General features: G+C 39.0%; 1 protein-coding gene across 3 annotated transcripts in view; it reads left to right on the forward strand.

The window, feature by feature from the left end:
• Positions 1-12094, forward strand: part of LOC145460608 (MTRF1L release factor glutamine methyltransferase-like) — a 25642-nt gene extending 13548 nt beyond the window's left edge. Inside the window, exons 10-11 of one of the 3 annotated variants that reach the window (XM_081445481.1) lie at positions 2685-2730; positions 3136-3213. In XM_081445481.1, coding sequence (XP_081301607.1) covers positions 2685-2730; positions 3136-3177 — 88 coding nt within the window. In that variant the 3' untranslated portion in view covers positions 3178-3213. Of the gene's footprint in view, positions 1-2684; positions 2731-3135; positions 4444-10830 lie in introns of those variants that run through there. The other 2 variants (XM_081445480.1, XM_081445482.1) reach the window with 2 other exon arrangements.
• The last annotated feature ends 633 nt before the right edge of the window (positions 12095-12727 follow it).

A 12727-nucleotide genomic window follows, 5' to 3' on the forward strand; every position in this document is an offset into this window, starting at 1 on the left:
TGCGGGAAAACGCGTAAGCCTCTTAAAGGCTCTGCCATTGATTGGTGGAAAAAAATACGTGCTCTGATTGGCTACGGAAGATTGCGCGAGATTCGTTTTAACCAATCGCATGCAGAGCTTCAGCAAACGCACGAAAACAACTGTAAACTCAGAATTATCAATTTTGACTGAATGGAAAAGCGCTCTTTTCGGCATGAAAACAACAACAACAAAAAATTAAAGAGATAAAATGTAAATTGAACGAAAGCGTTGTCCGGCGTGCTAGAGTACGAGCAGATTTAGACTTGAACGGGATTTGAACTCATGGCCTTTGCCATATCTCTAGGTTTGACAGTAGACTTGCCACAAGCGACTTCTTGGAGAAAGTCTAGTGTGATAGTTTAGTTTGTACGGCACTGCACCGGTATCACAGAGGTCAAACATTACAACACCGTTGAGTTCAAGCCTCATTTTTTTTTCAGATTTTATTTTCGCAACTGCCTAAGATGCGTACATAACTACGACGATCTCTTAAGCCCTTATCCTCAGTTCAAATAAATGATGTTTCATGTATTTGCATATATAAAGGAACTGCTTGTAAACTACCAGAATGTAGGCGTCTATTTTCTACCGAAATTGTTCCGGTTTGCCGAAATACAGCTGGTAATTTCAGTTCAACCGACAGACGTCGGTAAGACCGTTTCCTCGTCTCCCTCACAGCAGTGAAAAGAGCTTGAAAATATCTTTGTTAACAACTGAAAAAGCCATTAATTTCGTCGAGTAAGCCTTTTAAAAGCATTCGAAATTGCAAGTCACTCAAACATCTGCCCGAGGTTAGTCTGTATGAGTTGTGGTCAGCGGAACACTCATCTTTCGTTTCCAGCCTTCTCAGTTTTTGTGCTTCACTAACCGCTTTGGTCAAACTTGGTAAAGCATATCGATATCAGGGACGATAAATTTGAATTTTGATCTACCAATGTTAAGATTAAAAACACCGACTCCGACTTTTTGCCCTTCTCGCTGGATTAATTTTACTTTTTTTTTTAAAAAAGTTAAAAAACAGTCATTTCTGTATCTCCACTGGGGGGTAATTAAAAATCTCCAAAGGAAAGAGTTAATATGAAATTCTAATTTAAAATACCGGCATTTTATGACAATGAGAGGGCACAATATGCTATCGCCCACGGCGCGACAAGAAACCTCGAGTACCTCATGTGACTAAGAACCTTAGCCTCCCGTTGTGAACCAGACTAACTGGCGCAGCTTAAGACAAGCTGTGTTTGCCGTCTGCAATCGTAGCAGTGGTTGCCAGGAAGTGGTAATATTTTTAGTCATTTAATGTGAAATTAAAAATTTATTAACCTATGCAAAAGGAAGGAACTCTCTGGAAGGGCGTGAAAACGGTTTTCTTCCTGTTTTAAAGGCTTCCTGTTTCATCTCTGGAACATGTGTTTTCAATGTGTCAGCGAAAAAAGAAGGCATTTTAACTGCGGTTAATTAGACATTTTTTCTGCCGTTTTGCGGTCAGAAGTTTTACGCAAGGACTCACGTCTTGGAGGAGAAAAGATTGATATGATGCTATTTGAGTGCTTTTTTTTGTTATTATTATTATTGAGTATGTTTGGTTGGATTGACACAGACCAACCCTAACCCTAAACACCTTGTCGGTTTTCAAATGTGGTGCCTTGTCGAGGTCTTTCGCGCCTCGCGAGTTTCCTCGCGAGCATCCCTCGAAAGTATCACTCGCGCGCAACCCTCTCGAGAACCCCTTACGTGCGTTAAAAAGATACACAGTAAAGGTGTTTTGACTACAGGGCTAGGGCGTGGAGAAAAGTAGGAAGAAATTATCCGGAAAGCTAAAATTATAGATTCCGCATTTTTTGTTTGAAAGGCTCACCTTACGTCAAACCGTGTCAAACGACAACCGTCGCGTACCGATGATAAAAGCTTATTTCTTATTACAATATTCATACGTTGTCAAGCGCAGAGGTGATGAGAATAGAGAAAATTGTCAGCTAGGAGATATCTTCTGGCTTTGATGTACTACCAAATTTTCCGCACCTATCACCAACGTTAAGAGAAAGGAATGCGATCAGTTGGTAGAATTAACAGGCAATCCAGTTGGTTATTAAGTGTGCTTGAGAATGAGTAGTGCGAACCCCGTATGACGAGCGTATTTCAGTGGAACCTATAACCTAACTCAGTATATAACCCAAGGCTCCGACCATGCTACGGCGGAGAAATTTGAAAACGCAGCTTTATTTCTACAGCTAGGCCTACCGTCCACACTAATCCGTCACGCAAACGGAGCTTTTCCAAAACGCGCTTGAAACCGGAATTTGTAAACGCCGGCTTTTCGTTTTCATTTGGACGGAAAACATTTTGAAAATGGAGCTTTTCGAAAACGATGGCGTCACGATTATCACGTGATTTCCCTGACAGAGGTTAGTTCACGCACAAATCCAAAATGAGCAGTGATTGTTGCGTTTTCAAATTTCACCGGCGTAGTGTGGACCGTAAACATTTGATGCGTTTTCGGAGTGAAACCTTCGTTTTCAAATTCCTCCGGCGTAGTGTGGACGTTAAACATTTGATGTGTTCTCAGAGTGAAACCTTCGTTTTCAAATTCCTCCGGTGTAGGGTGGATGGGGCCGAACATACAGCTCCGTCTCTAGCACGTTTCTTTTACGTGTTTTTCCTTTTAGTAGAAACCAAGCTCAAAGAGATAACTTATTTACAAGAAACCTCTCGGTAATGGTTAGAGTTTGTAGAGTAGTGCTCGTTAGATAACAAGAACCCTTGCTCTGGCCATGATGGAGTAAGGATAGCTATCAGTTGAGGGTGCGGATGGAAATAGTTTTACAGTAGAATTCCTTCCTTTGTAAAGGAAGCCATTAGCCCTGTCACTGGTTAATTGAGCGGTTTGTTCAAAGTGTTAATAGAAACAAGGAAATATTTTGTCAATGAATGGAAGAAAAACATTGTGAACAGTGAAACTAAATAGTAAAAAAAAAAACTTCTGTACAAACTAGATTGTCCAATTTGAAGTGTTCATAAATAGCTTTCATTTTTTTGATTTGCTGAAATTTGCAATGAAGTTACATTCAAAATACGTTTTCGTAAATTTCTTCAGTTAGAATAATTTGTCAATTGCAGGCCGAGATTTTGTCACATTACCCGAAAGTGAAGACTGCGTGACTCGTGACGCCCCAAGCCCTTGTATAGCGTTACCAAAGCGCCAGGACTGCTAATGAAATCAAATGGTACAAAGAAGAACTTGGCCCAGCTATCTTTGGCAAATGAACAGTTATCATACAGATTGGAGTGTGTGATCTCAAAACCCCATGTGATGGACTCTGACCTGTGTCTTCTTAAGAACAGGTAAAAATCAAACACGATTTACAAGCGCTCAGATCAGAGGAAATAATCGCGTCTAATCTTTATCCATAGTGCAATAATCACGAGATTAGTGTTTGTTAGAGTTATTTAACCTGCCGTCAGAGTGATTTATTGTGGGGGTTGCGATATCACTCATTAAATAATGAACAACCTTAATGCGGGGTGCAGTGGAATATGGGGCGAGGGGTAAACGTGAAGAATGGGGGGGGGGGGGGGGGGAATAAGGTGGGAGTAAAGGTTCCGGCTTACAATGCAGCAAGGCGCGCCACAGTTTCAGTCGAGAAGGAAAGTTGAAAAGGAAACAGATTGTCGTGTTTGGGTTGGAGGTTAAATAGCCAAACAGTAAGAAAAGTCTGAGTTTTTTTACGGTAATGTTAACAAAAATACACCGTAAACTACTGATACTTGTGTCAGGTCATTGCGCGCAAGCTTGTGATCACAGGCTCGTGCAGTATTGTAGAAATAAAACGTAATTCCACTTCTGCAACTTTGTGTGTAATGTTACGCGAAGCATTTTCAGTGGAAACAGAATTCGTTGTGCGCAGGATAGAATTTAACTGTTGCGAGTTGTCATCGGGTGTATTGAGTTAAGGTACCTTTGTCCGTACAGCTTTTTAGGAGGTCTAAAGGAACACAGTCGAACCTCCACTAACAGCCACCTCTCTTCAACGGCCACTTTTTTCTGTCTCGGCGGACGGTCCAGACATTCAAACCGATTTGAACCTCTTTACAACGGCCACCACTACACAACGGAAACAGCCACTAACGCGCGTCTCAACTGCTCGACAACGGCCAGTTTATCAGCAACTTACCCACGGTGTACACAAAACCCCATGTCTCATTGTAAAGTGTCACAAAACTTGATTCATACTGCGCGTCGTTGGTCTCTGTTTCTGTTTGGTTTGCGTTTTATTGATATATTTTGATTGTGTTACATATTTATATATGCATATATCTTCTGCAATGCGCATTTTTTAAAACAAATGTTGCATCCCCAAAGGAGCAGATGTCATATTACATCCCTACCTCCCCATAGCCGCCACCTCTCTCTCTCTCTCTGACAACGGTCACTTTCCTCTGTCTCCAAGGCGGCCGTTGTGGAGAGATCTGAGGAGGTTCGACTGTATTCGAAGAACCTTTTGAACCACTGTTTGAGCAAGTTGTCTTTAAATTCCCGCAAACTCATTCGTAGCTAAAAATCATTGAAAACAGTGAATAGTCAAGGCACGTAAGCTTCAAGGGAACATCTTTAATAATATCAGCCAGTGGAGCTCTCATTTTCCTGGGAGTCACCATTCTGTTGTATTTTGACTTTATGACTTCTCACGAATATCCCAAATACAAATACTTAGCTGAATACGCACTTTTTGTAGTCTATGATATTTTCTGTTAGTTTTAACAAAGTTTCAGTTCTTTATTATCGTTACTTTACAGTCATTGTTCCGACAGTTAGTGTGGTTTCCTATTGATTTCTGTGAAAATAGGGTTACAGTGGCCTACAGTTCAAATGATCATTGACTTCATGACAGTAATATCTAGTTGACGAGTTTCGGTATTCTCATAACTATTGTACTTGACAGTGTGTTGATATGGTCAGGAGAAATGTTATTTTGATCTCTCTTGAAAATTAGAAGTATAAATTGTGAAATTCTGATTATTTATGCTTTACTTGAGGGTTCAACATATTTAGGCTTTTTCCATCCCGCATCCCGTCACCTTTTTTGCCTCAATCAAGCCATCTCGCCCCGGTCAGAATATTTTTCTCGATCCCTCCTACTTAGAGTGATTTCCCGTTTTTCATTCCACATCCCGCCATCAATTTTAAGACTATCCCGTATCCCGCCTGTCAAAATGTCCAAATCCCTTTCCCTCTAAAATATTTTTATCCCGCATCCCGCCATTGAAAGTCCTGTCATCCCGTATCCCGCCTTCATTTTTACTCATCCCGTTTCCCGCCAAATCTATGTTGGGCGCGGGCCTTCTAACTTGTTCCGATGTGCTGCGGGACGGGATTGGAAGGATGGGGGAGGGAAGGGATGAGACAGATGCTGTTATTGCTACAAAAATGCATTCCAGATAAGATGATTTGTCAAGTAGATGACCTGCAGTCTTGTTATTACACAGTAACCTTTCTACTGATCAATGACAAGTCTATGTCGTATTCCCGCAAAGAAAGTCCAGACAACAGCGTTACTGTCGACAATATGACCGCTTCCCTGCCGGTTGCGTACGACTGGCGTCCGGAGTTTGGATTGAAACCAGCAGGTTACAAGAGAGTAGGAATAAATGAGACAGGATTTTTCGAAGGCTGACCCTTTTGAGCACGGCATCTAACGCATTTAGCTTATTTAAGTTTGAAATGTCTTATGTTACGCTGATGGGCCAAGAATGCGAATGACGTTTGTAGCTGAAAGCTTGTAATTGCGCAGCAAAAACGGAAGACCTGAGAAAAGAAGGGCTATAAATTGCGCCTAAAATGTACGCCAAATCTTTTCACGTTGTCCAAAGCTCACAACGAATGTAAACACGTTCTTTACAAATAAATTTTTTCCGGCTGCTAGGAAGGAATGATATATTGGCACTGCAGCGCACAAGTTGGTTTCATGGAAGCTAAACTCAGCAGTAATTGTTGATTCAACGCACCACGATCTCTTACTGATGTTATTTTATACAGCAGAAGTCATTAATAAGAGGTATGTGATCTCCGCAAACGCTCAGTCGATACATGACTGCTTATCACAGTGCCTTGCAAACTTATTCCTACCTACGGAGTGATTATCATAAACTTTGAAGTCCGTTCTAATATTTTTACGAGTTCAGTTCAAGTGGCGCACGATACAGCTCAACGATTGTGAGATTCTTGGAAATTTGTCCGCCTCCAAACGGTTGTGAGAGGCGCCAGAGATTTTGCTATTTTGTTACTGAGTAACGTGTATTAAGACTCTTGCCATTATAAAATCAACATAGAGCGAGTTTCATTAAGCCTTGTTGCTGTTTTATTAAGGTCAGCTCGGTTATCATGTCGCAAATTTCAACGTACTTTCTCATTTTGCTTGCAAGAGTTACTTTCACGAAGCAAAACGCCAAAAAAACACCTTGAATCTTTTGAATATATGCGCCTGAAATGCAAGAAATGCAGCGATAAAAAATGTGAATGCTTCAACCACTTCATTCAAGATGACCTCAGATCAAAGCATAGCCGTGAAGCATTGAAATATCCAACTTGTTTCTCGGAAGCAATATCAGTTTTATTCACGTTTTATAATCAAGGAACAATCAGACTTTAGTTACCTTCGAACAATGAACAGCTCTTGGAAGAATAACTCTGTGGTATTAGACCGATATGTTTTCAGATTTATATTTAGTCAACATACCGTTCTTCACATTGCTTTGTCCTAGCGATTGAGTTAAATGGAAAAAGTGTTATATTCTAGGTAGATTTATCTTTTAGCCTGTCGTCAGTAAATCGCCAAAAGGAAGTTTTAGCTATGCTCTAAAGCTTCCGTAATCGCGTGTTCGTGGTTTTGCTATTGCGTAACAATATGGGCAAATGTTTCGCGGACTAGCCCATAAAACCAGGCATCCATGAATTTATTAGTGATTGTTTGTGTTATTTGCGCAATATGTTTTTTGATTATTTCGTTGCAAATCCGTGAAATAAATTAAATACAATTTGTTTGAAAGTCTTTGAAGCACAAAGAGCGATTTGTCCTGGCTCTCGAGAAGTTATTCGTACAAAAACCCACGCTGCACTTAGGTCTTGTCCGCCATTTGTGGGTTCTGAGCAAGAGGTCTGTCAATCTTACAGAAATGCGCTACAAGGTTTATTGCCCGTTAATGCATGTAAAACGTGATTGAGGGAACGAAGCCAGCACTTTGGATGAAAACTATCTTCCTCTCCTATATAAAGGAAGAGCTTTTAAAGGGAGGGGAGGAAATGAAAGCCATACAGGAAGAATATTAAAAAATTCTCGATTAATTAAGCGCTGAAAACCTTTACGATCTAGAATTGATATGGCTTACTAAAATTGTATCTTCCAGATACAACTCCCAAGCAAAACAAAATGCCTCAAAGATTGCTTTTGCCAGCTGATCCCTTTAAAATCTGTGGGTGGAGGGCGGAACAGAGTGGAATCGATCGAGGTAATAGGTAAAGATTGCAGAACGATAGTTTTGCAGAAAAGCCTGTTTTTTACATCATGGGAAGTAAAAACAATAAGGACACAATAAGAACAGAAAATGATAAGGTTTTTTTTGTAGTGTTTCATCGAAAACATCTCCAAATTTTAATCTTTTATCCAACGCATTGAATTTACATGTCTCCATTACGACGAACTATAAATGCATTAGTTACGATATTTGGCAATGTAAAATTTGTGAGACACTATTTACTATTGTTCTAATCCTGTGAGTTCGTATTTTCGAAATAGAAGTTTTATATAAGTTTATCAAGTATGAATTAATTTTTGTGGTCAGAATACTTCTTTAAGTGTTTTTCAAAATTAAAATAGTGGTTTAAATAGCAAACGTGGGATATAAAACTATATTGCTTGATTGTAATCTTGCGTAGCTCTCTCCCATGCAATATTCAACAATAACATTTAAACATGCATACATTTCATCTTTTATTGCTGCATTTACTTGGCTAGCATTTACCACGTTGCATGCGAGGCGTTTAAACGGCTTCAGTTTATAAGTGACGTGAGGAAAAAAGTGTATGCATTGCACGGTTAAATTATATTTCAAGTTACTTTGAAAAGGTCTTTGTAGTGGCAATTGAGTTCGAGAGCTGCAGAAAGATGGATTCAAGTGTAAAATTTACTGTATTTTACAGTGTAGTTTAAATGAATAAGGATAAAAACGTATGTTGAATATAATGTCTTCAATTCAGTTGCCAGAACGACAAGCGTTAGATTAAACTCTGAACTACAGCACACACTACTTCTTAATCTTCATTAACTCTAAGATGTAGTAAAGACAAATTTTATTTAACTCTTATCACATCATTCTCAGTTTTCAAGGCAAATACCATATTTCATGTGTCGTGTATTTTACAGTAAGACAAATGTCTATTTTACCGTAAAGTAAAAATGCAAAAGAGGTTTTCAGCTCTCGTGCAATAAAAGTGCAAATCTTATTGTGTCGTTTTTTTCAAAATTTAATTTTAAAATCATTTTGCTCTTAAATGTCCTTGGTAAAAATCTGAGGGTTAATTTTCCAAACTTTATGCTTGAAAATATCAGCTTGGGTAATGAAAATTTTTGAGGAAAATCACATGAAAGTACTTTCAATACTGTTGACTTGCATGGTCATGTACTGAAGTTTCTGCTACCGAGATCTTCATCAATAGACGAACAAAGTTAGGGTCACCTCGCACAGGGTAATAAAAAGGTACCACATAAAAATACTGCTAAATAGTTTTCATTTGAATGGCCACACAGCAGGGTTTCATCCATAGACTTAAAAGTGAGGACCATCTTGAAACAACGTAATGAACAGTACCACATGAAAGTAATACTCAACAGCTTTTATTTGAATGGTCACACACTAGAGTTTTATTCGCAGACTTTAATGTTAGAACCACCTTGTACAGCACAACAGATAGTACTACACGAAACAACTGCACAATAGCTTTCCTTTGGATGGTCACACACTAGGGTTTCATCCACAGACTTAAAAATTGAACTTACCTTGACATGACTCGAATTTGTCGTATCAGCTAAGTGATGACAGATGCGTGTGTTGTGTGTAATTTAGGCTTTGGGATGATCTCTCTGAGTTTGGTCAAGGCGCTTTTTGGGGGGCCGGAGCATGCAAAGTTAAACACAAGTTCTTCCAGTCTTCTTTTTGTCTTTTAGGAGAACGAAAAGCGGTTTTTTTACGGTGAATTATCAGTGACAATACTTCAGTAAGCCTTTAACGTATGCAGGTTATGTCGTAATCCGGCTTAACTCTGACTAGTAACAAACGAACTTAACTCTCGGCCTTTTAAAAGATTGTTAACTGTATGTTTTTGCTTAAGATTATATTAATGTCTAACGTGGTTAGAAAAATTCTGCAAAATGCTCACTAAAGTTGAGACTCGCTGAGAATTATAAACTGTTTAGTTTGCTTCAATAAGTGGTCTGTGCTCTTAATTTGTTGTGCTTTATAATCTTTGTAAGAGAGTTAAATATCGTAACATTTTGAGAGTTTTTTTTTCATTTGAAACTAAAAGGAAACTAATTTTACCTGATTTCTTTCACTTTCCAACATTTTTTCTCAGAAAAGGGGAAGCGGTTCACCAAAAACACTTTCGAAACTATTTTTGGTCTAACTAAGCTTAACATGGGTTCTATTTCAGGAAGAATTATTTTCCTCGCGCCATACAAAAATCCAGGTCAACTGCATTACTTGGCCTTATCACAGAAAGGAATTTTGAATCCGTTATTGTTTTCGAATTCTTCGCTATTTTTGTCACAAAGGTTAAACTATCTGCTTTTAATCGGAACAATGGTTTTAGTGCGTTCTGTGATGTGAAGTTAACATGATGTTCTATTAGGGCGATTTAGTAGCTTTCTTTACCTCACGCCCTTAACAGATTTAACATGAAAATGTGTTGCTTTGGCTGCCAAAAAGGCAGACTTCATTCGCCAAGAATATTGTGTCCATTTATGTAATGTTTAGTTTCTGACCACATGTAGTCCGGCAATAAACACAGTGTCGTTAGGTTGATTTTTGTTTGTTTGCATTTATACGTACTTCGTAAACGTAAGAAAAATCCGAGAAGAACGTATAAATATACAAAGGAAAAGCAGTCTTTTTAATTTCATAAGTAACATCTATTTGTATTTCTCTTTTCAATGCCAAGACGTTTACAGTATTGGAAGATTAAAAGAAATCACATTACAAGAAAATCCTGCTACATTCACCCAAAAGGAACCCATTTGTATGTTACAGTGTTCATTGCAAATGTCATCTTTTAATGGACAACACGTCCCTTATGATTCGAAGAAAACCTTAGTTCACTAGTTCATAGCCAACTGAAAAAAAAAAAACATTAACTCCAAGTAAGAGATATTTCATTCCATTTTCATGTCATAGGTAACTTTGAATTGAACATTTATTTTTTCATGATTTATAAGGTAGAAAGAGAGGAACCCATTGTACTGTAAGAAGCCAACTTAATACAGTCAGGAATAAACCACATTTCATGATATAATGTACACTCGATGTTCATTTCTCTTTCGAATGGCATCGTGTATTGTTTTATTGCCACAGAAACCAACGCTTTAAGAAACCAAATAAACTCATCAAAAAGAGAACCCATTTGTGTGTTCAGCGGGAAAAATCATTCCTCGTGTATTTGGGAAATAAAACCACACTGCAAGAAGGACAACTAAATATCATGAAGAGAGTGGAAGCCCGTTGTATGTCCAACTAGCAAAATTCACTGTTCATTTTTCCTTTTAGAGCGAGGTACACCATTCAGCAAAGAAACCAATCCCACTTGCAAGAAGGGACACTAAATACAATGAAAAAGGACAAAGCCATTTGTATGTCCCATGTTGGTAAAAATCACTGTAAGTGATTTCTTTAAAGAGGAAGGTACATCATTCAGCAAAGAAACCCATCCCACTTGCAAGAAAGCCAGCTAAATGCAGTAAAAGGGTAGGAGCCGTTGGTATTTCACATTGGCAACATTCGCTGTTAAATTGTTTCTTTGAAGAAGATGGTGCACTATTACGAAACTGAGAAATCTATCCCATGTGCAAGAAAGCCAGCTAAATGCAGTAACAAGAGTAGAAGGCATTCGTGTGTCATTGATTACATTCGATGTTAATTGTTCTGTGAAGAAGATGGCGTACTATTTAGAAATTGGGAAACCCATCGAACGTACAAGAAAGCCAGCTGAATGCAATGAAAGAGAAGAAGCCATTCGTGTGTCATATTGGTTACATTCGCTGTTAATTGTTTCTTTTAAAGATGGTGTACTATTTAGAAACCCGGAAACCCAGTCAACGTGCAAGAAAGCCAGCTAAATGCAATGAAAAGATTAGAAGCCATTCGTGTGTCATACTGGTAACATTCGCTGTTAAAGAAGAAGAAAAAAAGGTGCAGGGTTTAAAAAAGAAACCCATTCCGTGTTCAAGAAAGCCAGCTGAATGCAGGGAAAGAGAAGTGCTCAGTATGTTGTAGTCTATATCCGTTATAACAGAGTTACTTTTTCAGTGACAACACACATATAGCAATTGAGAAAGCATCTATGTCGTAGGTTTCTCACTACGTGGTGTATTACTCGTTTAAACAACAACACACAGTGAAGTCCCGATTTTTCTAACCCTGGTGTTTTCGAACCTCCTGATAATTCGAACCAAAAGTCGTTCCCCTCCCCTCAGTCGAACACTGCGATTCTACGCCCAATTTCTCGAACTATGCGATGTTTCAAACCAATTTTCGTTCCCCACGGAAGTTCAAAAAATTGGGAATCCCTTTATATCGCTCAAAACCCGCACCAAAAAGCCAATTCAATGTAGTGAAAAGGAAATAAGCCATTTATATGTCGCAGGAAAAGTACATTGTCTCACGAAATAGACAGCACAAAGGTACTTCTCTCGTTTGTCGTCTCTACTCACTGAAATCATCCTGCTAGATAAGAGTAACTTTTGTCTAAAGATGTCTAATGGCCCAGACAAATTCTACGAAGGGAATTGTTTTCCAAGGGAGTTCTACCTACACTCAGTTACTCCTGTTCTCCATGGTTGACGTGGTTTCAGAGACTGACCTCCAAGAATTTTCCAACCCACAGTCAAGCGACATCGTTGGAACACTGAGGAACACTCAGCGAAATCAAACAGTTGTGAACGTGACTTTTTTGACAAACCGTCACAAAGAGCTAACAACATTCCTAGTCTTGTTTCGCAATTCACTGACAGCAGTTTCAACAAGGGCAAGCGGGCTGTATGCCGTGGGAAGAGCGCGTAAAGAATTTTAAGAAAATTTCGCAAGAAAGCATTCCAGCTCGTCGATGTGACAATTCAGCTGCCACAATCCACTTCAACATTTCAAAATCTAGTTGGCATTGACGTATTCTCCCACTGTGGAGGCTGGCGAAGATTTTGAAAGGAAAATCCTGGAATTAAATCGCTCTTCCACTGAGATTAAGACATTAACCTTGTACAACTCTAGAGCCCCTAATATCTGTATCACCTTCCAGAGGCTGTGTTCTCGGCCAACACTTTGACGGCCCATTAAAACCGGCATGAACTGCAGCTTCGTAGGTTGTACTTTCTTATAAGCAATCCACTTGTGTCACTGCAATGTAGTTTGGCTTACAGTGGTACAATTACAATCTCTTAGTACTCGGCAG

The sequence above is a fragment of the Orbicella franksi genome, chromosome 11 (assembly GCF_964199315.1).
Source record: "Orbicella franksi chromosome 11, jaOrbFran1.1, whole genome shotgun sequence".
NCBI classification, from domain to species: domain Eukaryota; kingdom Metazoa; phylum Cnidaria; class Anthozoa; order Scleractinia; family Merulinidae; genus Orbicella; species Orbicella franksi.